General features: G+C 40.7%; 1 protein-coding gene across 1 annotated transcript in view; it reads left to right on the top strand.

The window, feature by feature from the left end:
* Positions 1-22,048, top strand: part of TM7SF3 (transmembrane 7 superfamily member 3) — a 34,582-nt gene extending 12,534 nt beyond the window's left edge. The window contains 11 exon segments of the mRNA XM_047741322.1: positions 931-973; positions 976-1,080; positions 4,029-4,149; positions 4,875-5,046; positions 8,913-9,090; positions 13,449-13,535; positions 15,717-15,797; positions 16,620-16,772; positions 19,329-19,426; positions 20,015-20,177; positions 21,429-22,048. Of these exon segments, the coding sequence (XP_047597278.1) occupies positions 931-973; positions 976-1,080; positions 4,029-4,149; positions 4,875-5,046; positions 8,913-9,090; positions 13,449-13,535; positions 15,717-15,797; positions 16,620-16,772; positions 19,329-19,426; positions 20,015-20,177; positions 21,429-21,691 (1,464 nt within the window). The 3' untranslated portion in view covers positions 21,692-22,048.
* The last annotated feature ends 1,705 nt before the right edge of the window (positions 22,049-23,753 follow it).

The raw sequence follows: 23,753 nt of genomic DNA, 5'->3' as shown, positions 1-23,753 counted from the left end.
TCACCATTTTTACTTTCTCTTCTGGATCTTTAATGATTTTACCGCTGCATATGTTTTAGTGGGTTTCCATCCTTGTTCAGCCATATAGTGTTTATGGAGTTTAAATATATAAATATATATATATATATTTATATTATATAATAAATTTATATAATATGACAGTTATAGCTCAGTTTTTTAAAGAAACTTTCCAGAACGTGAATTCTTTAGGAGTGGGGCTCATGTTTTTGTTTTCATAATGATAAAGTTAATTTGTATATGTATATGTATATACAAGATGGAGTCTGCCTCAGTGGCCTGCTCCATGTCACAATCTAACCTGAGTCAGCTTGTACTTCCGGGAAACACCTGTCCGGAAACCTAACATGACACACCATCCTCACAACTCTGCTCTAGCTCCTTCACCTTACCGTAGAGAATAGGACCTGCTCTCCTTCCTTATAAGGAAATTCCTGACCTCCTAGCCAATTATGTCCCATTTCTGTTTCGCTTTTTCTAACACCGTTCAACTCACTGTTGCCCCAGATCCCTCAGTTGCTTCTTCACGGCTTCAAGGCCCTAATCTACCCTGATCTGTGGGTTGTTTTTCCTTGAATAAAGGACACCAAATTCTTTTACTGAATTGTTTCAGTTTGTCATTTGACTGTAGTCTTAGTACTAACATAGTGAATCTTAATTTGGGGAATTGGAAAACTTGGGAATTAAACTATGCATCTCCTATTCCTGTCAAAGATCACGTATTTAAATAGTTCTTTGTGCATATGTGTGAGCATCTGTGTGTAGAGATGAATCCTTTATAAGGAAGATCTGTGTTTCTTCCTTCTTGTTTTGAGAAGGTTTGAAATAGGACATACAGACGAAATCCAGCCTAGAGTTGAAATATTTTGCTCAACTCCCTATTCACAATGACTCTCTTCTACCTTATTGCAGACTCTCCTTCATAATACCTCAGGAACAGGCACTGACCAAGGACTGGTTTCATTCTTAGACCAGAGCAGAGTATGTGCACTTGGCACTTGGAGACTTTAGACGCTGAGCCTGTCCAAAACATGGCCATCCCACTCTCCTATTCAGAAAGAGGTAATCTTTCTATCTTCGACTCCCTATTGACTCTCCAGAATGTGAAACTTATTCATGAAAACTTAAGGGAAACTATAATCCTTGTAAAAGTATTGATTGTAAGTAGAGTATATTGAATCAAAGATTTTTAACAGCAAGGGAGCCAAAGAATTGCATGGTGATTGAAAAGCCCAGGTAGGGGTGTTGGAGAATGCAGTCATTAACCTCCCCACCCCCAAAATTTAAGGAGGCCTTGGAGAAGCAGGAACAAAGGCAAGACACAGTCCTGAACACTTTAGCAGGCAGAAGAAGGCATGGTAGAAGAACCGAGAGTATTTGAAGAATGGCAGAATGGGGGTGTGGCTGAAGCCTCGAGTGTGAAGGGCCTTGTATGTACTTGAGGTTTGTATTCTATTCTGAAGGAGCACAAAGAATTTTGAAGCAGAGGAATGATATGCATTTCCTCTGTCAGAAAGTTAACTCTGGAAGCGGTGTGGGGGGGTGTGGAGCAGGCATAGCATGGGTCAGGACTCAGCTCATCTTTAAGGGCTCAGAGTGAGAAAATGGAGGGTAGCACTGATGAGACCAGTGGGTTAGGGATTATAAAAGGGAAGAGCATAGGCTTCCCATTTGGGTCGAGGAGATAGTGATGCAAAAATAGGGTTGAGAGAGATTTGTGGTGCTGGGCAGTTTATGCAATCCGGATGGGAAAGACGGTGACTTTGGTTTAGGACACAAGGAATCTGAGATGCTGTAGGACATCTGGGTGGAAATGTGTAGTAGGGAGTTTCAGGGCATGGAGTGGAGACCTGAGGTTAGATACCCACCTGCGGGGCGCCTGGGTGGCTCAGTGGGTTAAAGCCTCTGCCTTCGGCTCAGGTCATGGTCTCAGGGTCCTGGGATCGAGCCCCGCGTCGGGCTCTCTGCTCAGCGGCGAGCCTGCTTCCTCCTCTCTCTCTCTCTCTGCCTGCCTTTCTGCCTGCTTGTGATCTCTGTCTGTCAAATAAATAAATAAAAAATCTTTAGATACCCACCTGCAAGGTTCTGAGTAAAAGCCATGCAGCGAGTAAGATTGTCCAGGCGTGTACTCAGAGATTTAGGGGGAAAAACACAACAGGGGATACTTTCATAGCGCCTACCACATGTCAGGCACGTTTCTGGGCGATGCTAACTGCTGAGGAATTAGCATAAGACTAAGGAGGAGTTAGGCAGGTAAGAGAAGAGCCCAGAGGTTCTGCTTTAAGTAAGGAGTGTAAATAGTATGTTGTAGAGAGGTCAAGGGAAGTGACTGAAAGTGTCCATGTGATGGTGCAGTGAAGGATGGCCTTTAGGGAGAGTCATTTTAGTGGCACAGTGGGGATGAAAACTTGATTACGGTGATTGAGGAGTAAAAGTGAGCTGAGGATATTAGACTACTCTTACACAGTGTTCTAGGGAGCAAAAGGTAATGACCTGGTAGAAAACCACAGACTTTTGGGTTTTCAGCAAGGATAGTGTACAAAGAAGAATTAGAGTAGAGCTTCCGTTGCAATCCATATCATTTTCTCGGGTGTGGTAAAGATTTGTAAATGCAGGAAAAGGAGAGTGTGGAAGAAGCGCAGCATTGAGACAGATATACAAGTTGGGTTTCTCCATTCCAGATCTGGCCAGGGGGCGTCCACCACCAGAATTCCAACAATTGATGGAAACCAGGACCCAACTGTGGGAATGATTGCATGAGTGTATGAAGTTGAGATCTTGAAGATCTTTAAATTGGTTTACCAGATAAGATTGGTCTTATCTTAACCTTTCCACTTGGGTCTACCTAGACAGTTGTTTGCATAGAATTGAACGCATGTTAAGTGACTTCTCTAAGTTTTGTCATGCTTAAAGTCATGAATAGAATGCCTAATAGAAAAGAAGAGCTGTTTTAACCACATTATTAAGAGGATGAAGTACCTAAAATTTGTATTAAATATCCAAATGCTATTCCAGTACATGGTCTTGGGAGTCTTTTGAGGTCTTTTTTATTTTTACTCTTTTATGTGCACAAAGACTCCTCTAACACTGAGGATGATGCCATCTTTCTAACAGTTTAAAGGAGCATGTGAAAAGTAGACACCCCTTTCTTTACTGCCAGTGGAGTTCTTTTTCTCTTTGGCACTGTTTTTTCCCTTCTGTCCCTGGGCTCTTAAGCTCTTTTTATGGGATCACAGACCCCCCCAAAATCTAATAAAAACCTCTCACCTTAAGAAATGCATGCATTTGGGGTGCCGGGGTGGCTCAGTGGGTTAAGGCCTCTGCCTTTGGCTTGGGTCATGGTCCCAGGTTTCTGGTGTCGAGCCCCGCATCGGGCTCTCTGCTCAGTGGGGAGCCTGCTTCCTCCTCTCTCTCTGCCTGCCTCTCTGCCTACTTGTGATCTCTGTCATATAAATAAATAAAATCTTTAAAAAAAAAAAAAAAAAGAAATGCATGCATTCAACCTTTGGCATACAATTTCAAGGTGTTCATGGGACCTCCAAAGCCCATTTTTGGATACCAGCTTAAGAATGTCCTGTATCCAGACCTTTTCAACTTTAGAGCAGGGTTGACAAACACAGACCATAAGCCAAATCCAGCCTCTGCCTGTTTTGTACATAAAATTTACTAGAACCAGCCACATTCCTTTGCTTACATTTTGCCTGTGGCTGCTTTCGTGCCTCAAGGGCAAGGCTGAGTGGTTGCCACAGAAACCATCTGGTGTGTGAAGCCTAAAATATTCACCATCTTATCCTGTACAGAAAGGCTTGCTGACCTCTGTTCCAGAGCCCTCAACCTCAGTTAAGTTTTCCTTCTTTAACCTCAGTTCGTGAGGTAGTTACAAAACCAGAAGCTCTATTATATTTAACTTCTAAATGGAAAGTTCTTACAAGAGTAGAGTTCTGTTTTTCTGAGTATGACTTGAATGTAGAAGGATTCTGTGTTGAGTAACTTCCTTATTTTTCATACAGATCCTGTCCCCGGAGGCTGTAATTTGGAGTTTGATTTAGATATTGATCCCAACATTTACTTGGAATATAATTTCTTTGAAACAACTATTAAATTTGCCCCAGCAAACCTAGGCTATGCAAGGTATGTCTATCTTCCTATCTCCTAAAACTGCTTATAGGACATCCATGAATAGCTGTTGTGTTGATTCAGTGAACTCTCCAAATCCATGGTTCTCTTTACAGAAATGGCTTAATTTTTTTTTGGAACGGAGGTAATTTCAGCATTGTAAGTAATAGTTGATCTGTCACTTACAATTAATATTGTCTCCCTCCATCCTTAGAGCTAGATGTTGAGTTTCTGTTGTGAGCTTAGAAGTACATTTAGTTTCTGTGGAGTTTTGAATATAGAAAGCATTCTGAAACCATGAAACACCCTATATTTGTTTTAGGATTTTGTTATTTTAATTAAAACTCTGCCTTAGTTTCTACTTTAATAGTAATGGTAGCTAACATTGAGTAACACTTGAATGCTGTCTGTGTATCATCCGTAGTGTTCTTGGTCACTGAATCCTGACAGTTTTCTTAAGAAGGGGTGGTGGTTCTTTTACCGAGTGGCGCCCAAGGGTCATTGAGATTAAGTGACATGCTCATATCCACACAGCTAACAAATGGCAAAGCTGGCATGTCCCTCCAGGCCTAACATTAGCATGCGGTTATTTCACCATACTGCCCCTCAGTAGGTTCCTTTTCTTCATAATGCCAAAATTGGAATCAATGCAGAAGTTTGAGATTTGAGCTTTTGGTTCCTTTTATAGATGGGACATGCACCACAAGAGATTGATGTTCAGTTTTGTTGGTTGACTTTAGAGGCACAAATCCTCTGCCGTGTGACATTGGGACAGGCCGGGACTCTAGGTGGAGGTTGCTGTATGATGTCTATCAGTATTTTCTGCCCGAGAATGACCTCAGCCAGGAGGGTTTGCTAAAGCATCTGCAGAGGATGGCCGAGGTGCCTCAGGTGAAGGCCAATGCAATCAAGGTAAATCTGGTTCTTATTGTTTGTGTGGCCAAGGCTGTGGCACTATTGTCAGAGTCGAGAAAGGGAGAAGCTACCAGGAGCTTCTTTCTTTACTGTTTCCTTGGTCTTTCTGGGGTTCTCACTTTATTCTCTTTCATTCTGTTATCATATCTGTTACGATATCACTATGCTAGTGATATCCCCAAGTAATGTTGGCTTTTGAGGAGGTGCATGTAAATTATGTTTTAATTGCTGTCACATACATGACCTGGTAATCTTCAGCTACAGATGGAAGTGATTTTTCTTTGTACTCCCATAACTATTAGATAAAAACTTTTGGCAAGTATAAAAGTTATAGTGTCTTTTAAAAAACAAGGAGAAACTGTTTCAGGATATGCACATTGTCATTAATATTTACTTATTTATTTAAAAGATTTTGTTTTTATTTATTTTAGGGAGAGACAGTGTGGATGTACATGTGGAGAGAGGAGATGGGTAGAGGGGCAGAGGGGGAGGGAGAGGGACCGGCAGACGAAGTCCCATGTGGGGCTCGATCTCATGACCTGGAGATCAGGACCTGAGCCAAAACCAATAGTCAGCTGCTTAACCCACTGAGCCACCCAGGAGCCCCTGACATTAATATTTAAACCCAAACTCAGAAGTCTCTAACTTGAAGCAGAAGTTTTCTCTGACCTTTGGAAGCCCTGTAAATTCTTGGAATACCAAGTGTGGGGTATGGGCCAGCAGCATTGGCACCACCTGGGAGTTTATTAGAATTGTAGACTCTTTGGCTCTACCCCAACCTGCTGAATCAGAAGTTGCATTTTGAGGGCTTCAGGTGATTCCTATACATACTAAAATTTGAGATTCATGCTATAGATGATTTTTGTGGAGGGCAGGATTTATGTCTTAAAAAGTACCTGATAGCAGTCTAATAATATAGAAGTTCATCTTTCGGTCTAATGGTTTATGGGTAGAGTTTTTCTAGACTGCTCTGATTCTCTAGAAGGTTGATAGGTTACCAGATTTTATAGGAAGCAGTGGCCTATGTGATTAGCCTAGGCCCTCAGTCTGTTGCAGAGCAAGATCTCATTTTGTCGTCTTGTCACCTAGGATGTCATGGTCATATGCTAAGAAGGAGCCCTTACCCAAGAAAACTCATTGTGCTTATTCACAAATTTGGAAGCTCTTTTGGACAAGTTACCGGTTGCCTTTTTACATAGAAAATTTTGAAGATCATTTTATTTTATTCTCACGAAGAATGTAAGAATTCATATGCTTTTTAAACTTTCAGGGAAGAGTTAGAATTTGTATGCCAGAGTTGAGGGAAACCCTCGTTTGACTAATGAGGGCATGTTGAAAAGAGTCAGAACCTGTTTAAAAAGGCTTGCCCTGACCAACTTTGGGGCAGTTGAGTCATCAAAAAGAGTAATGATTGGTTATAAAGTTTTGAATAAATAAAAATAAGTCTATACAAATACTAACAAAAGAGGGGAAAAAAAGAGAAAAAGAAAACTTGTCACTTGCCAACATGGAGGAGACTCCTGTACAAGTTACTCTGGAAATTGATACAGGGGAGGAATTTATGCTGTGTTTCCAAAACAGGCCCTGTAATTCATCCTCCTGGATGAGAGAAGGCTCTTCATGAAAGAGTGCCAGCCAGTAGATGTAGAAGGAATATAGGATGAGAACTCACCATATTCCACCCTCAGTGAAATAAGTCAGGCAAGGATCAGCAGGTGAACGACTGCTGGGGAACAGGATAGTCTCAGCATGCTCAGATTAATTCTATTTGCAAAGGAAAAACTTAACTTTTGGAGTGGAATGATTTGATGGTCTTGGTCTTATCTGTATGGTCCGTGGGGTTCACTGATAGTGGGTAGCTGGCCTTATGTGCTCATATGACTCCATCTGACATCGTCACGTTCACCTGTGAAATGTTCTAGCAAAACATGTTTAACCTGAATTCAGTCCACTGGAGTTGCTGTTTATAGGATCCCAGAGTCCTGGGATCGAGCCCCTCATCTCTGCTGAGCAGAGAGCCTGCTTCCTCCTCTCTCCCTGCCTCTCTGCCTACTTGTGATCTCTGTCTGTCAAATAAATAAATAAAATCTTAAAAAAAAAAAAAAAGAATAAGTTGGACACCTTGAGCATATCCAGACTGTGGAATGTTCTATAAGATAACTGCTCTCTTTTTTTTTTCTTTTAAGATTTTATTTTTATTTTATGAGAGAGCGTGAGCAGGCAGTGGGGGGTAAGGGCAGAGGAGAGGCCAGAGAGGATCTTAAGCAGCTCCAGCACTGAGTGTGAAGGCCATCGAGGGGCTCAATTTCACAACCCTGAGATCACAACCTGATCTGAAACCAGGAGTTGAAGGCTGAACTGCACCACCTAGGCGCCCTTTAAGATTTTATTTTTAAGTAATTTCTTTACTCAACCTGTGGCTTGAACTTACAACCATGAGATCTAGAATAATAGGCTTTACCAACTGAGCCAGCCAGGTGCCCCTGTAAGATAGGTGCTCTGGGGGTGCCTAGGTGGCTCAGCAGGTTAAACAACTGACTCTTGATTTCGACTCAGGTCATGATCTCAGGGTCATGAGATTGAGCCCTATTTTGGGCTCTGCACTGGGCATGGAGCCTACTTAACATTCTTCTCTCCCTCTCCGCCCCACAATAAAAAAGCAAACAGAAAAAGACAACTACTCTTATTCTCTTTAAGAATCATTGGTGGGGCACCTGAGTGGCTCATTGAGTTTAAATCTTTGCCTTTGGCTCAGGTCATGATCCCAGGGTACTGGGATCAAGCTCCACATCAGGTTCTCTGTTCAGCGGGGAGCTGAACAGAGAACCTGCTTCCCCCTTCTCTCTGCCTGCCTCTCTGCCTACTTGTGATCTCTGTCTGTCAAATAGATAAAATCTTAGAAAAAAAAAGAATCATTGGGTGGGTGGGAGAGAGTGATGGGAAGGACTGTCCTAGATATTGGAGGGTAAACAGCATGCATGAAATGGTTGGCTTTTGGTTAAGGGGGAAAAAAGCTATGAAAGACATTGTAGGGGCATATTTCTTCTATTACATATATTACCTTCCTAAAAACAACCTTTAAAATGGAAGGTTTTTTTTGTTTTTGTTTTTGTTTTTAATTTATTTTGTTTGAGAGAGAGAGTGAGAGAGAGCATGAGAGGGGAGAAGGTCAGAGGGGAGAAGCAGACTCCCCATGGAGCTGGGAGCCCGATGTGGGACTCTATCCCAGGACTCCAGGATCGTGACCTGAGCTGAGGGCAGTCGCCTAACCAACTGAGCCACCCAGGTGCCCCTAAAATGGAAGTTTTGAAGTGAAGGACCACTGCATAACAACTCGAATGGAATGTTTTCTTATTGCAGAGTTTGTTAAACAAAGATAGCTGGGTCCTCTCCGCAAGATGTTAATCAACACTTGTCTGTTGGCAGTTCTGTAGCTAGTAGTAATAGCTAACATTTGTTGAACACTTAACTCTGTGCCAAGCATTGTGCTAGAACTGAGGAAAGAAGGACTAGGGAGCAAGATAAACGCAGTTCTTGCTGTTGTGTGGTTTACAATCTAGTAGACGACAGGAATTTTTTAAAAATTTTCTCCTGATTAGTGTTTATACTTTATATCATATTTTACTTAAATTATTACCATTTGATGCTGTGCAAAAACTTCAGAAGCATTTTGTACAAGAACTTGCTTATATTAGCACATATAACTATAACTGTGTAGGACAGTTGTTTGAGAGAGCTAACTGGGTTGGTATATATTTTAAACAAGAATTAAATATAATTTAATATCACCTATAGGTGGGATTATAATAGAATAGCTTTTTAAAAAAAATCTGAACACTAATCACACAATATTTTGGCTTCAGGTGGTTACCCTAACAGCTAATGATAAGCCAAGTGTTTCCTTTTCCTCTCTCCGAGGACAAGGTGTCATTTATAATGTCATTGTTCGGGATCCACTTCTCAATACATCTGCCGCGTATGTTCCTGTTCACACGTACGCTTGCCACTTTGAGGCCAAGGAGGGTAATTGTTCTTCCCTTGGTGAGTATGTGGATTTAAACTTTGAAAATTTCGTCTTTGGCTTTGCAGATCGAGGTCAACCAATCCAGAACTTACGAAGATTAAAAAATGCTTTTGTCTGGTCTTCATTCATTCAGCAAAGGCCTTTTGAGCCCCTCTGTTGTTCCACTCTCTGTTTTAGGCACAGGGATATAGCGGTGGAGGAAACAGACAAAATACTTGCCGTCCCGGAACTTATGTTTTAGGAGGGGCGATGAGACAGACAAATTTGTAAAATATTCATCATGTGAGAAACTGCTGAGTGCTAAGAAGCAAGCATGAAGTAGGAAAGGTGGGTAATAGCAAATGACAGTGAGGGAGGAAGTTTGAGAGCGATGGCCAGGGAGGCCCAAGTGGAAAAGCTAACCTTTGGGTGGAGACGGGAGGCACATCAGGGAGGCCTGCGTGCCTCTGGGCAGTAGTGCTGGCAGAGGGAACAAAGGCCCTCAGCAGGGAGTCTTGTAGTGTGTTTGAGGAACCGGCAGGGAGAAGGGACGCCGGAGGAGGGGGAGAGGTGCAGCCTGCTAGGTCTCGGTGTGGGCGGAAGCTTCTATTCAGAGTGAAGTGGAAAGGCAGGGAGGGTTGAAGCAGAGAGTTGCAGTGATTCTGGCCTCGTAAGTTTGATGGGATCACTGAGCTGCTTTTCTGAGAAAAGTCAGGGGCAAGAAGAGGAACAGAGGTGGATCAGACTATCTGGTGATTTCCGGTGAGAGAGGACAGTGGTTTGATAGGACAGTGGTTTGGATAGGATGGTGGTAGTGGAGCTGTGCGAGATCATTCTGTGTGTGTGTTTAACATTTTATCCTGAAATAGTTCCACAGAAATGATGCAAAAACACGATGAATTTCTGCATAATCTTTACTCATATTCCTCAAATGTGAACATGTTACGCTATTTGCTTTTTCTTTGTAGTGAGCTAGCGTGCACGCTCTCTGTATGTATGTGCACAGATACTACTCTTTCTCTGAGCCACTTGAGAGTAAGTTGCAGACATAGACATTTTTCCCTTAAATATTTCTATTTTTTTCTTATGTAACCATAGTAAAAATGATCACATTCACAGAATAACTTTGATGCAATACTATTATTTAACCTATAGACGTCACTGAATTTCACTAGTTATTCCACTGATGTCCTTTATAAAAAAAAATGTCACGTGTTACATTTAACTGACATGTCTCTTTAGTGTTCTGTAATCTGGAACAATTCCTCAGTCTGGTTTTGTCTTTTAAGACCTTGACCTTTTTGAGGAGTACAGGCTGACTTTTTAGAACATCCTCCAGTTTGGGTATGTCTGATGTTTCCTCACGATTAAATTCACATTATGCATTTTTGGTGGGAATACAAAAAAATGATATTGTAACCTTCTTAGGAGGCTTCAGATATCTATTTCTCCCATGACTTGTGATGATAACCTTGAATATTTGGTTAGTGTTATGCCCGAGTTTTCGTGTCGGAGAGACCACCAAGGAGCCAAGCACCGATGGAATCACATGAGGGTTTATTTGACAAGCTTAAGCTTGGGCCCAAGTGATACCCCGCATAGCGGAGTAGGGACTTGGACCCCAAGCTTAGTTAAGGCAGGGGTATTTATGGGTCGTTTTAAGGGGCTGGGGGGAGGAGAGAAAATTTACTAAAGCAGGGTGGGGGTTTCTGGAACCAAAGCAGGGTGGGGCTTCCTGGAACTAAAGTAAAGTAGGGGAAAGTTCAGCCCTTGGGCACAGGGGTCTGAGATGGCTGTACTTTATGCTAAGGCTAAACCTGAGGTGGGATGGCCTTAATTTTTCTCGGCCTCCACAGTTAGGGGTGTCAAGGGGAGTGCTGGGATAAGCCTTCCTGGAGTATGTTCAAGAACAAGTAAGAGGAAAGAAATTGGAGAAGAGTCCAGATAGCACTTGCCAGGAGTTTTGCTCTAAAGAATAAAGTCCATTGTGTTCGGGGACAAGGCTTCCTTCTTCTCCAGTAGAGCTGTATCCCATCTGTCTTCCATTGCCATGCTCAGGATCCTGGAGAGTTACAATGTAGGAAACCCAGGCAGTTATATATTCTGCATTTTTCGCTGGTAGACTTAACCTAGGTTCCTCTAGGCCCCTTCCCTTGAGCCCTTCTGCACCAGAGCCTCCCCCAATCCAAAAGCCCCTCTCCCCTGGGTTTCCATCTCTGTGTGTTAGCTGAGGAGGAAGGGAGCTCTGATCCTATTCCTTCAACCTAGAGTTGACTATTCCTGGTGATATTGGTCCTATTGTTGCTTTCATTTTCAAGCTTGATGTGTATGAGGACATTTTTCCTGAGGTTGGAGTAGGGAGGAGGTATCCACATTGTCTTTTAATTAAAACCTTGGCCCTACGTATCATAACCTAGGTGATACTGTGATGATTAAAGACTCTACTAGGACTGTCTTCTGTCCTTCCAGACCATTCACCCCTTTGTCTTCATTGCCCCCCAAAGTGCCCCTTTTGTCTTGAGCATTGTCTCTAGAGTCTACTTCTTTTTTTTTTTTTAATTTTTTACTTATTTATTTGACAGAGAGAGATCACAAGTAGGCAAAGAGGCAGGCAGAGAGAGAGGAGGAAGCAGGCTCCCTGCTGAGCAGAGAGCCCGATGCGGGGCTCCAACCCAGGACCTGAGATCATGACCTGAGCTGAAGGCAGAGGCTTTAACCCACTGAGCCACCCAGGCGCCCCTAGAGTCTACTTCTTATGAAACCTTCTGCCGTCTGGTTTTTCCTGTATCATTTTTTCCTGTCCTTTCCTGGTTCTGTGATTGGGGTTTCCATTTAGTTCTTCCTTGTTGTCTGATATCATGGAAGCAAGCTACTGTGTTTCTGTTTTTATTGGGGTTGGAAGATCTTGCTAACCTTGATGATTGTACTTGCTGGAAACTGCCACTAGATTTTCATTAGAAAAAAAACTATCCCAGCAGACTCCATGCTCGTGGTATAAAGATTAAATCATAGAACAACAATCAGCCACAGTTCTGAAATAAGCAGAATGTGGCATCTTATCTTTTGTTTTGTCTTTCTTTTGGGTGCTTTGTTCTCAGAAAAGCTGCTGCGTGGGTATGTATCATGTCCTGCAAATTCTGGTCTTCTGCCTTGTGTTTCTTATTTAAATATAGGTCTTCCTGCTATCTGAGCACTCTTAGGTGTTTTATGTGTTTTGATCTGTGGTAACATTGTAACATTTTTCACATGAGATTGTATAGGTGTTTTGTTTTTGTTTTTAGTTCAGGGATTATTTTCTTGTGTTTATCTCAAAGGAGGCATGATGGTGAATTTAGTGTATTTTTCTCTTTGGTAAGCTGTATCTTTTGGTTTACGTTATTTATATTTGAGTTGGTGCCTATTAAGGGCCATGAGATTTAGGATTCGTTGGCATCATGAGGTATATTGTGCTTTATTGTTAGTTATAATGTTACATTTTTTTCAGAAGCAATATGTGTAATGAATATGGGCAATGATTTATTCATGTGTGACTTATGGTGTAGTACATGTTTTTTTATTTTAATGTAAGTTTCAGTTAAGATTTTTTATGATGAAGAACTTCAAAGAACCTTCATATACTAATTTTTCAGCATTAATGATTTTGATTCATGGTTTTGATTTCAGATATATACCCACCTGGGTCTTGGCCTCTTAGCCCTCCTTTATTACTGGATTTTTTTTTTAATAGCAAATCTGTGGCCATCATTTTGTTCACAAAATTTCAGTGTGTATGTGCACACTTGTGTGTGTGTGTGTGTGTGTGTGTGTGTGTGTGATATAGGCACAGTAATCACTGACACAAGTTTCAGTGAAAAATACCAAAGACAATTCCCTAATACCATCAAATTAACAGCCAATATTTACATTTTCCCAGTCATCCCAATTGTTTTTCAGTTTTTTTTTTTTTTTAATTTGATTCAGGTTTTGGATGACGTCTATACATTGTATTTATTTGATGTGTCTTTTAAGTCTTTTCATCCGTAGTCCTTTCCATTGCCCTCCTTTCTTCTTGCAGTTTGTGAAGAAATGAAACTATTTTATGCACACTCAATTCCCCAAGAATATGTCAAAATTAGTGCTGCATATCTTGTCAGGAAGCAGAGATTTTCTGGTCCCTCTTTTGTTATATTAGTAGCATTGATGGTCATTGCCCATATAAAATAATTTGTTAGGGATGGCAAGGGTATTTCCAAAGTAGGTTTATAATTTATATGATTATATTTATAAATGATATATTATAAATTAAAATAAGTGTACATATTATTGTCAGCGCCCTTTGCTTTTTTCATGAAGCTTTGTTCTAGTAATTAAATAAAAGGTTTGGATATATTACCCACTAAATTTTTATTATTTTTAGGAAGAATGTCAACCAAAGTGTTCTTCACCCTTTTTGCCCTGCTTGGTCTCTTCATTTGTTTTTTTGGACACAGATTCTGGAAAACAGGTATTACTGATGTAGTTGCTGTTTACATGACTTATGGTATGGGTTTTTTTGCTTAAATTTTGCTGGGGAATTTGAATTTTAAGGAGGCGAAGCAACTGCTTATCCCTAGCTGTCTTCATAGATTTGTGGCTGGGTTCTTTTGAGTAAAGATTTTACTTAGTTACTTAGTTCAGTAAAGATTTTACTTAGTTTACTTAGTTCAGTAAAGATTTTACTTAGTGCATTTTAATTTTTTCTTTTAATAATGGAGTATAACCTCCTCTTACTAAGAGGGGAACAAAACTGGATTTATTCAGTGAACATCAATTGCTAGGTCGGCTAGCTGACTAAAAGTAACTGGGGTTGGAAATCAGGGCATTTGTGTAAGAATGTGTGGATTTTGACAGTGGTGACTGATGTGGTTTCACATACATCGAGCAGCAGGTCTGTGGTTTATGTATATTGAAATGTCTCCTTAGTTCTGGGAGGTTCAGACTGCAAATAGGAGCTCCACAATCTTCTCTGTGAAACCCATTTGGGGAGTGGGACACAGTAGTCCCCTCTTATCCGTGGGGCATACTTCCCAAGTCTCCTAGTGGATGCCTGAAATTATGGACAGTACTTGAACCCTGTGTATATATATATATTTTTTTCTATCCATGCATACCTATGATAAAATTTAATTTATAACTTAGGCACAGTAAGAAATTAACAATAACTAATAGTAAATAGAATAATTATGGCAAGATGCTATAATAAAAGGTAGGTTAGTGTGATCCCTCTCTCTCAAAATATCTTTTTGTCTTGCACTTGTGAGATGATAAATGCCCATGCGATGAGATGAAGTGAGGTGTGAGATGCAGGTAAGAATTGTGACATGGTGTTAGGCTACTGTTGACCTTCTGTTGGAACCTCAGAAAGGGGATCATCTGCTTCTGGACGGTGGGGTAACTGAAGCCATGAGAAGAGAAACCGTGATGAGGGGGCCTACTAGATAAATTATGCTCACTGAATTGATTTGAATTTTGGGGCTGCCCTTTGTGTAACAGTGTTGGCAATCACTAAAAAAAAAAAAAAAAATCCTTACAAGAACTAAAACAGAGCATCAAGGAAAGAGTGAAAATAATACTGATCTCAAACTTTTTAAACTTGCTTTAATAAATTATGAATTGTGGGGTCGCCTGGGTGGCTCATTTGGTTAAGTGTCTGACTCCTGATCTCAGCTCAGATCTTGATCTCACCTTTATGAGTTCAAGCTCTGTGTTGGGCTCCATGCTGGGCCTGGAGCCTACTTTAAAAAAAAAATTATGAATTGAAATATGCAACTTCTTCATTATTATATTTTCTCCTTGATTGAGTAGAAAATATTCTGAAGAATGTTTAATTCCTCAAAGTATAGAATGATTCTATAACAAAGAATATAATTGCTTAGCTCTGGGCAAGGTCCCGAAGATATTACTAGGTATTTTAATGGATGAAGACAGTGATTAATTATTCAGCCTAGACAAGAAAGGATGAATTAAAGGAAGGTATAGAAGTTACTTTAAAAAAAAAAAATTATTTATTTATTTGTCAGAGAGAGAGAGAGAGAGAGAGAGAGCGAGTGAGCACGCACAAGCAGTGGGAGCAGCAGGTAGAGGGAGAAGCAGGTTTTCTGTTGAACAAGGAACCCAATGCAGGACTCGATCCCAGGACACTGGGATCGTGACTTGAGCTGAACACAGATGGTTAACAGCCTGAGCCACCCAGGCTTCCCAAAAGTCACTTTTTACTTTGAAATATTTTGTTATTTTTCCTTACCTTTTATTTTTGCTCATGTAACAAATTAAGTCTATTGTGTAGTTTCAGATCAGACACAATGACGGAAGTATACCATTCTTGTTTTCAGTGGGAAGTACAGGGATATTAAAATGAGCTATGAAATTAACAGTTAACGACTTACCAATTGATACTGACCTCTATGCAGTGTATCTAATAGTTAATAATTTAATACTGTGTTCATTGAATATTTACTCCCAGCCACTTCTAAATTTTTCCTGTCTTTCAGGTGTATCTTTCCTCAGAATGTCCTAATATGTGTGAATTCTGAATGCTTAAGCATGTATTTATAGGTTTGAAATTTAAATTACACTGTGAAAAAAATACCTAACCATAGCTTCTATTTTTTTTTTTTTTCTTCTTTTTCTGGTGGTTTGCTACTAGAATTATTTTTCATAGGCTTTATCTTCACGGGTTTCTTCTTCTATATACCAATTACAAGACTGACACTTCTTACATATGATGGTAAGTGAAAATAATACAGTTTGGGAAGAAAGGGGTTGTGCTCATACTCCCCCTTTCTTTCTATAGTTTGAACAGTATTGTGTGTGATAGCTTGTTATGTGTGTAAATAATGAGCCACATACACTTGAAACAGCTTTTTTATGCTGCTCATTTAGACCTTCTCTTCTGGAATTTTTATTTATTTATTATTTGTTTTTAAGATTTTATTTATTTGACAGGCAGAGATCACAAGTAGGCAGAGAGGCAGGCTGAGAGAGAGGGAAGCAGGCTCCCCGCTGAGCAGAGAGCCTGATGTGGGACTCGATCCTAGGACTCTGAGATCATGACTTGAGCCGAAGGCAGAGGCTTTAACCCACTGAGCCACCCAGGTGCCCTCTTCTGGATTTTTTAATTTGCCTGCTGAATTCCGTGGTACTTAGGGAAGTGAAGGGCTATGTTGCTGTGGTCCACCTATGTGGTATATTGAAGATACGAGATTTACAACAATCAAATATTAAGATTTTCTTTATCTTCAAACACAACCCATCCTTCTTTGTCACATTTAGCAGAATGCTTATTGCCCCTTCTTCCTTAGCCCCAATTTAAGGGTTGTGCCAAGCCACACCTATCACTTGCCCGGGAGGTTTGGCCTCACCTGCTGGTTTCTGCAGCTCTGACCAGACTGTCCTTAGGGAAGGCCTCCCTGTGCTGGAGTCCTGACATCACCTCAGTGCCTGACCCACAGAAAGGCTAAGGCTGCCTCTGGCAGTGGTATCATGTGTCTAAGGCATGTGTAAGGAAAAGCTGCCTCTGGTAAAACAGTTCATCTTTCCTTCCGTGCAGTTCGTCTGATTCTGACAGCCGTCACTGGAAGCCTTGGTGGGATTCTCCTGGTAGCTGCTTGGTGGCGATTTGGAATCCTCCTGATTTGCATGCTGTGTGTTGGATTAGAGTTGGGCTTCCTCATCTCCTCAGTGATGTTCTTTGCCCTGCTGGGTAGGAGATGTGTAATGTTTTCTGCGTTCAGCTCACTGTTTGCAAGACCTCATTTGGGTTCTCTAGGTGCAAATACTGCCCCATCAGGGACTTGGGGCCTTGCCTGTAGAGTTCTGGAAATATCTATGGATGATGTGGCACTTGAGGGAGGGCCAATACAAAGTAACTCATGAGCACTGAAGCCCAGTGTATCCCACAGATGAGCTTGGCACAGCTGTGCTGGCAGCTGGGTTGGGAACCTGGTGCTTCGTTCCTGGGTTGTCTTTTACCCTGACTTTCACTCCCGCCACCTGCCCGACTCTGGGCGTTCTCACATATCTACTAAAGGGTGGCAGCACGGGATGGTTCTGGGGATTTTTTTTTTTTTTTTAAGTAATCCAGTTTCTATCAGTTTTAAGAATGTGGTTAACTTGTAATTTAACTATCTTTTGTAGGGTTGGAGAAATTTCCCTTTATCCTTCTAAGGTTCGTCAGCTGGTCTAATCATTAAATTAACATAAGATAGATTAACAAAAGGACAAATTTAATTTTGTATGTATAGGAGCCCCTTAAAAATATGGGCCCAAAGGCTGTCCAGCAGCTGAGGCTTCATTGTCCTCCTAAGCCAAGAAATGGGGTAGGTGCCTGGGGTTTGCAAGGTGGGGAGTGCAAGTCACAAGAAAAGAAGAGCAGACATGTAATCAGCTGTTTGCCTTCCCAGGCAGGTGAGCATCTCAGATAAAATAGTTACCATGCGGAGTTGCTCTCTTTCTGGGTCAGGCTCCCTGTATAAATGCTTGTAGGCAGTTAGTGAAGCAGTTAAAGGTTTTCCTGACTCTGCTGGGTCCTGACTGCCTTCAACTCAAAATAATCCACATGCCAAAGTGTACATTTTGGAGTGGCACATTCTGTCCCCTTCCACTTTGCGGTTGTATAAGAACTTAACGTTTCCTGATTGTTGTAAAAAATATTAAAAAAAAAAGTATTTATATTCTAAGGTACTCTGCTATACTATTTTCTTTTTGTGATAATGTCTAGTTCTTCTGTTATGTATATCAACATCAGATTAAAGTTGATAGAAATGTTAGATATAAGAACTATCTCTTGAGGCCATCATCTCTTGAGCACACATGATATAATTTACAGAGTGCGGTTGGCTCTCTGAAGATATTTTTTCAAGACCAGAAAGAATTGACAAGCGGTGTGTTTACTATCCATCCCAAGTCCCTTTGTTCTGATTTCAGCCAAACCTACAGTCAGGTTCATTCTCACAGGCCCCCTTGCGGGTAGCTTTTTATCTAGATTGATACAAAGTAGCAGTGTTTAGATTTGGCTAAAGGATAGGTTCACAGGGATATTTGTTGAAAATGCAGATTCAGGGCCCTACTCCCTAAGTGCTAAATGAACTACTTAATGAGCTCCCTTCCCTTTCTTTGCCAGTGCTTGGAGAATGGAGGCATGATTGGTTCAAATTTTTAATAGTTAATGTGTTTATTTGTGAACTGTCTCATTGATGAAGGGCAGTTAGGGTGACCTTCTCTAGTGGGTGCAAAATCGTATTTTTTAAGCATTAAAATTTGAGAAATACTGACTAACCTCTCAGATCTAATGCAGTCACTACTGTTTTCACCTGATGATGTCAATAGCAAAGAGCTTATGCTCTGAAGGGGTCAGTCTTCACATGCCTGCATCACAACTACTATTTTTAATCCCTGGATTTCTTGACTTTTTTTTTTTTTTAAAGCTACATGTGTATTTTGTGGAGGTTAATGCAGTTAAACTACAGAATATGATCCATAAATTCACCTCCCTGCAACCTGTTGCAGTTCACTTTCTGAGAATGTGGAGTCCCAAGGCCACATCTTACATGGAACTCTCCCCCTCTTCCAGGATTTCTGGGTCTCAACATATGGACCACCTCCAGTTGGACTGAATGGTGGTGTCAGCATCACTATAACTGTCTGGCTTATGTCCTCGCTCTTTAAATGTAAGGGTTTAGTGGAAGCTCAGGCAAGTGGTTAGCCCCCGTCTTTCCTGATCTTCCAAGATGCAAGGCCTGGGCAGGAAATTCACTGATGGCGAAAATCTAGTGAATGGATTTTGCTGCTCATATTGGGTAGGAGTTCATATAGTTAGCTCTGAATGCCATTTACTTGCACTTTTTACTTTGCAGTACAAAATCATAGAGTGATAGAAACACAGAGCAAGGAAGGATGATATGGAGCTTGGACTCGAAATAGTTCAATCTTCTCATTTTATAGGTTAGGAAACTGGGCCCTAGTATCATGGCTAGTGAATGGAAGAGCTTGGACTAGTCCAGCCTTTTCTAAATTTTCCAGGGACTAAAAGCAGAGCATTTACCTGCTTGATTTTCCTCCCACTCCTCAACCTTCTCAGACACATCCTTCAAAGGGGATTGTACTGGCAGTTAAACGAAAAACGTCAGAATTCATCTCTAATTGCCAGCCTGTTCCCTGGTGGTCATAATAAACCTTCGATGCATGTCTGTGTTTAGATGTTGAGAAAATGAAATTGAACTTGGTAAACCTGCTGTTAACTCTTGCTTTCTTTTTGCAGGAAACCTGAAGATTTTTCAAGACGATGGTGTGTTCTGGGTGACCTTCTCTTGTATAGCTGTTATCATTCCAGTAGTTTTCATGGGCTGCCTAAGAATAGTGAGTGTTTTCATCCAGTGAGATTTATTCATGCTACTGTCCCGGGCCTTCAGTTGCTGTTCACTTACTGCATCATTTTGCATGCTTTATTTACTGGGGAGAGCTACATGAGAATCTTTAGGAGATGATGAATTTTAAATAGGCTTGTTACTGTGAAAGCAAGAGAAGTTCTGATTACAATTAGTACACAGTGTTTTTTTTCATCAAGTGGGGAAGGTCACCGCTGTCCGTATGCTTTGAACAGTGGGAGCAGAGAGGTTGGGCTCGTGTAAATGCACAAGCGGATGGATTGTTCGTTTCAGCGGTCTCTCCAGATGAAGTGTTCTTCGTCTAGTTAGACTTTATTAATGAGGTTCTTCCCCAGGAAAGACATTTCTATGATTAAAGTAAACCGTGTTTTAAGAACTCACTGTGGGTGTCAAAGGTGGTTGTCAGTTTAACCTTACAGGTAACCTTTATTCAGCTCTGAGATTTAACCCTGTTTCCTGTGCCCTGAGGGAGCAGAAGTGAGTCCCTGTGAGTGGGGAGGGTTAGAATCCACTCCTTGTTCTGACAGTGGCGACGCCTAAACCTCGTACTCTTCCACAGCTGAACATACTGACTTGTGGATTCGTTGGCTCCTACTCGGTGGTCTTGGCCTTTGACAGTTACTTGTACACAAGCCTTTCTTACATCACTTTGAATGTACTCAAGAGAGCCCTCCACGAGGATTTCCACAGAGCTTTCACAAATGTGCCTTTTCAAACTAATGGTAAGACTAAATCCGAGAACACTAGCCCACTTGTGCTAACAAGAACATTTGGTAACTAGATTGAAAGAAGGTTAACTGGATAAGAGGAGGAAACTCGCACTATACAGATGCTATTAGAGTCTTCTGTTAATGTTCACTTATGATCATAGGAGCAGAAAATTCAAGTTTGTAAGGAGGTTGAAGTTCATACTTCTAAAAATGAACTTTGTTAAGAAATTTCTCAACCAAGATTACTCTGGTTACCTGGTCAATTTCCAGTTGGGGTGGGATGAGAATGACAGTCTGATTTTTAAAGTTATTCCTTTGTTTCCCTCCTTTAAAGAAGCATGTAATTTGCTACTTGAAAGAGAAAAAGTGATTTTCAATCAGTAGGTGTTATTGTTTCTGCAATTTTAAGATTCTACCCATTAAAGCTTCTCCATTAACTTTTTGAAGAACAAAAAAGTACTAAATTAGATTACTAAATTACTAAATCAGATGTTCACAACGATGTGTAGGATGTATTGGTTTCAGAAATGTTAAAATATGGAAGATGGAAAAGCATGCCTTGGAATTGAAGATCTATAAGCATAGTCCTGATTGCTGTGAATATTTAAGGGCAAATCTTTCCCTCTACCATCCTGAGCCTGCCCTCACTGGATAAGAGGTTGATGGTAGAGACCTTGAAATTCACGTGTCTTGCAAGTTTTACATACAAAACAATATTTTGTCCAACCTTTGCCAGCAGCTCAGTTGAACTGTTGAACCTTCTGTACCGGCTCTGTGTGAAGGGGGTGGCCCCCGCATTGAGTGGAATGGGAGAAAAGAGAGCAGAGTGGCGTCTCATGTTCCGCACATGTGTTCCGTAGATGTGTTCCACACATCTCATGATGTGTGTTTGTGGGGTACAGCTGGAGGACTGGACTGCTTTCTCCCTACCCAGCCCCAGGAAATACAACAAACAACCACGCCTGTGGGCACTGGTCATAGAGTATTAGAATTCCAGGGATCCAAACAACGGATTCTTTACAGCCTCTCTGGACTTTCAAGTGCCTGTAACAGAAAATTCCCATTTTAAAATTTAAGACTGTAGCTTCCTTATTCATTCCTCGGTTATAAGTGAGGAAATACACGTTTGGCCAAACTCACCAGAAAGTCTAATATTGCCGAGAAAGAATGACACAGATTTAAACTCTGAAAGGTTAAGTGTTAGAGCTCTTTTAGGTTGCAAAATACAAGAGTTCAAACTGCTTTTTTGCTGTTTTTTTTTAGACTTTATTATCCTGGCAGTATGGGGGATGCTTGCCGTAAGTGGAGTGACGTTACAGATGCGAAGAGAAAGAGGGCAGCCATTTTTTCCTGCCCACCCGTACAAGTTATGGAAGCGAGAGAGGGAGCGCAGAGTAACGAACGTTCTGGACCCTAGCTACCACGTCCCTCCATTGAGAGAGAGGCTCAACTGCCGACTAACCCAGATCAAAGAACTCTTCCAGAAGGAACAGCCAGCTGGAGAGAGAACACCCCTGCTTCTGTAGATGCCAAAAGGCTTGGTCAGTGTGATCTTGAAGTACAAGTCAAGCGTTGCCCCAGCTTTGGTGTGGGCATGCTTCAGCCATCTCCAGTGCAAGTCTGAGAAGAAAGCAGGCTTTTGTATCTATCTGTGCTTTGTACAATATTGTGGTGTCCTTATTGATATATTATCAAAAGGTACCCTTCTTTCGTTTATTTTAATTGTGGTAAAATTACACATTTACTGTATCAGTCATAAAGTGTATAGTTCAGTAGGCACTTTGTTTTGCCTCTTATTGCTTAAAATGCTAATTTAAATACTAAATTATGTCAGTTATTTGAAAACAGGTCAACCTATATAGATAATAAAACTTTGATATGGATATAATGGCCTCTTTTTTTCCTTTAAAGGCCCTTAAAGGAGTGTTGACATCTCATTTCCAATTTAAAGTGCATTAGAATTGTTTCTTAGGAAACCAGTTGGCTCCTACCCCAATCTGTAGTCCCATAAGTAAGGAAACCTTCTAAAATTTGCATTTTGTAGTTCTTTCTGCTAAATTGGTGGATATTAGCATTGATGTCAAATACAGGTTTCAAAAATTTCCTTTTATATACTTTGTACCATCTGTGTTTTAGTGATGAGGAGCGAGTCAAAAAGGAATCATGTAATTTAAAGGAGCTGCTTTGAATTAGGACCTTGGATTCTGTAAGGAAAGTCGTTTCAGTTTTGACCCTTTTCCTCCACAAGCAAGCAGGTGGATGCCCTGCACTGCATACTCACTCCTCATGGCCTTTTGTCTTAACTGTCAGAGAGGCTGCCTCTGGTTCTGCTGTGGATTGTAAACTGGGGACTGTGGCATGCCTGAGTCATAGTGACGGTGCTTGTCGTTGGTTGCATATACATCTGTGAGTTAACCACTATTTAAACGATGCTGCTTTTCACAGTTTTTTAAAGTACAATAGATTTCTGAAGTTTCAGGTAACTGGAAAATTTTCAGTTTTTGCATTTAAAAGTGTTTTGGAAAGGCTGAAACAAAGTGCAGACATACAAAACTAATCATTTTTGCTTTGCAAAATTACACACAGGTGTTAACTATTCTGTAATCCTGTTTATATTAACTTCAATAATACTTACTTGAAATTTTTTTTAATCCCTTTAGGGCTTCTGACTTCTGTCATATCTTTGCACATTCTAGCAAAGTTCTGTGGAATGTGAGTTATTTTCCATACCATCAAAATGTATTGCCACTGAAGACTAAAGACAGAGCACACTTTTTTGGAGGCTTGAAACAAATTGTTTAAAAATTTTCATAATTTGAGTAATAAAAAGCCACTTTGTATAATTTTTTTAAATAATAAATGCCTATTTTGAAAAAATGCTAAAAAGTCTCATTAAAATTTTTTTATGATTTTATTTATGACAGATCACAAGTAGGCAGAGAGGCAGGCAGAGAGAGCACCAGGGGGAAGCAGGCTCCCCACTGAGCAGAAAGCCCAATGTGGGGCTCGATCCCAAGGACCCTGAGATCATGACATGAGCCAAAGGCAGAGGCTTAACCCACTGAGCCACCCAGGTGCCCCTCATTTTTTATAAAATTTTTTGACCAACTGTATTTGTACGATAGCAATAAAGACATGATAGAAGTTTCATAGGTATAAAATGACTTCCATCTGGAGAATTCAATCTTTATCTTAAAAATTCAGTTTAAGCCTAAATGAAACAATAGGAAATGAAGGAAATCTGAGGCAGTGTGTTAACATTTATATCACTTGTTAGAAGGAAAACTGGTATCTTTGGTGGATTAATTCATGTTGGTGTCCTTAGCACTTCAGGTTTGTCCAACTGAAGAAAAGTGCGAAGTAGTAGTATCACCAGAAAATTCATTATACTATTCCTAAAATGTTTTAGTTCTGATTAACCTGTTATAGGTTACCTACCAGGTTATCAAACCACAGCAGTTAACTAGTGCTATGTAGAAGGTTGGGAGAGAAAATGGGTTTGACCAAGGAAACTGCTAGACTATTAGCCCAGGTACAGACCTTAGAGATCATGTGATCTGACCCTTTACTTTATAACTGAGGAAATTT

The sequence above is a fragment of the Lutra lutra genome, chromosome 8 (genome assembly GCF_902655055.1).
Source record: "Lutra lutra chromosome 8, mLutLut1.2, whole genome shotgun sequence".
NCBI lineage: Eukaryota > Metazoa > Chordata > Mammalia > Carnivora > Mustelidae > Lutra > Lutra lutra.
Note: the sequence above shows the minus strand (reverse complement) of the source record. Positions and strands in the feature narration are given on the sequence as shown.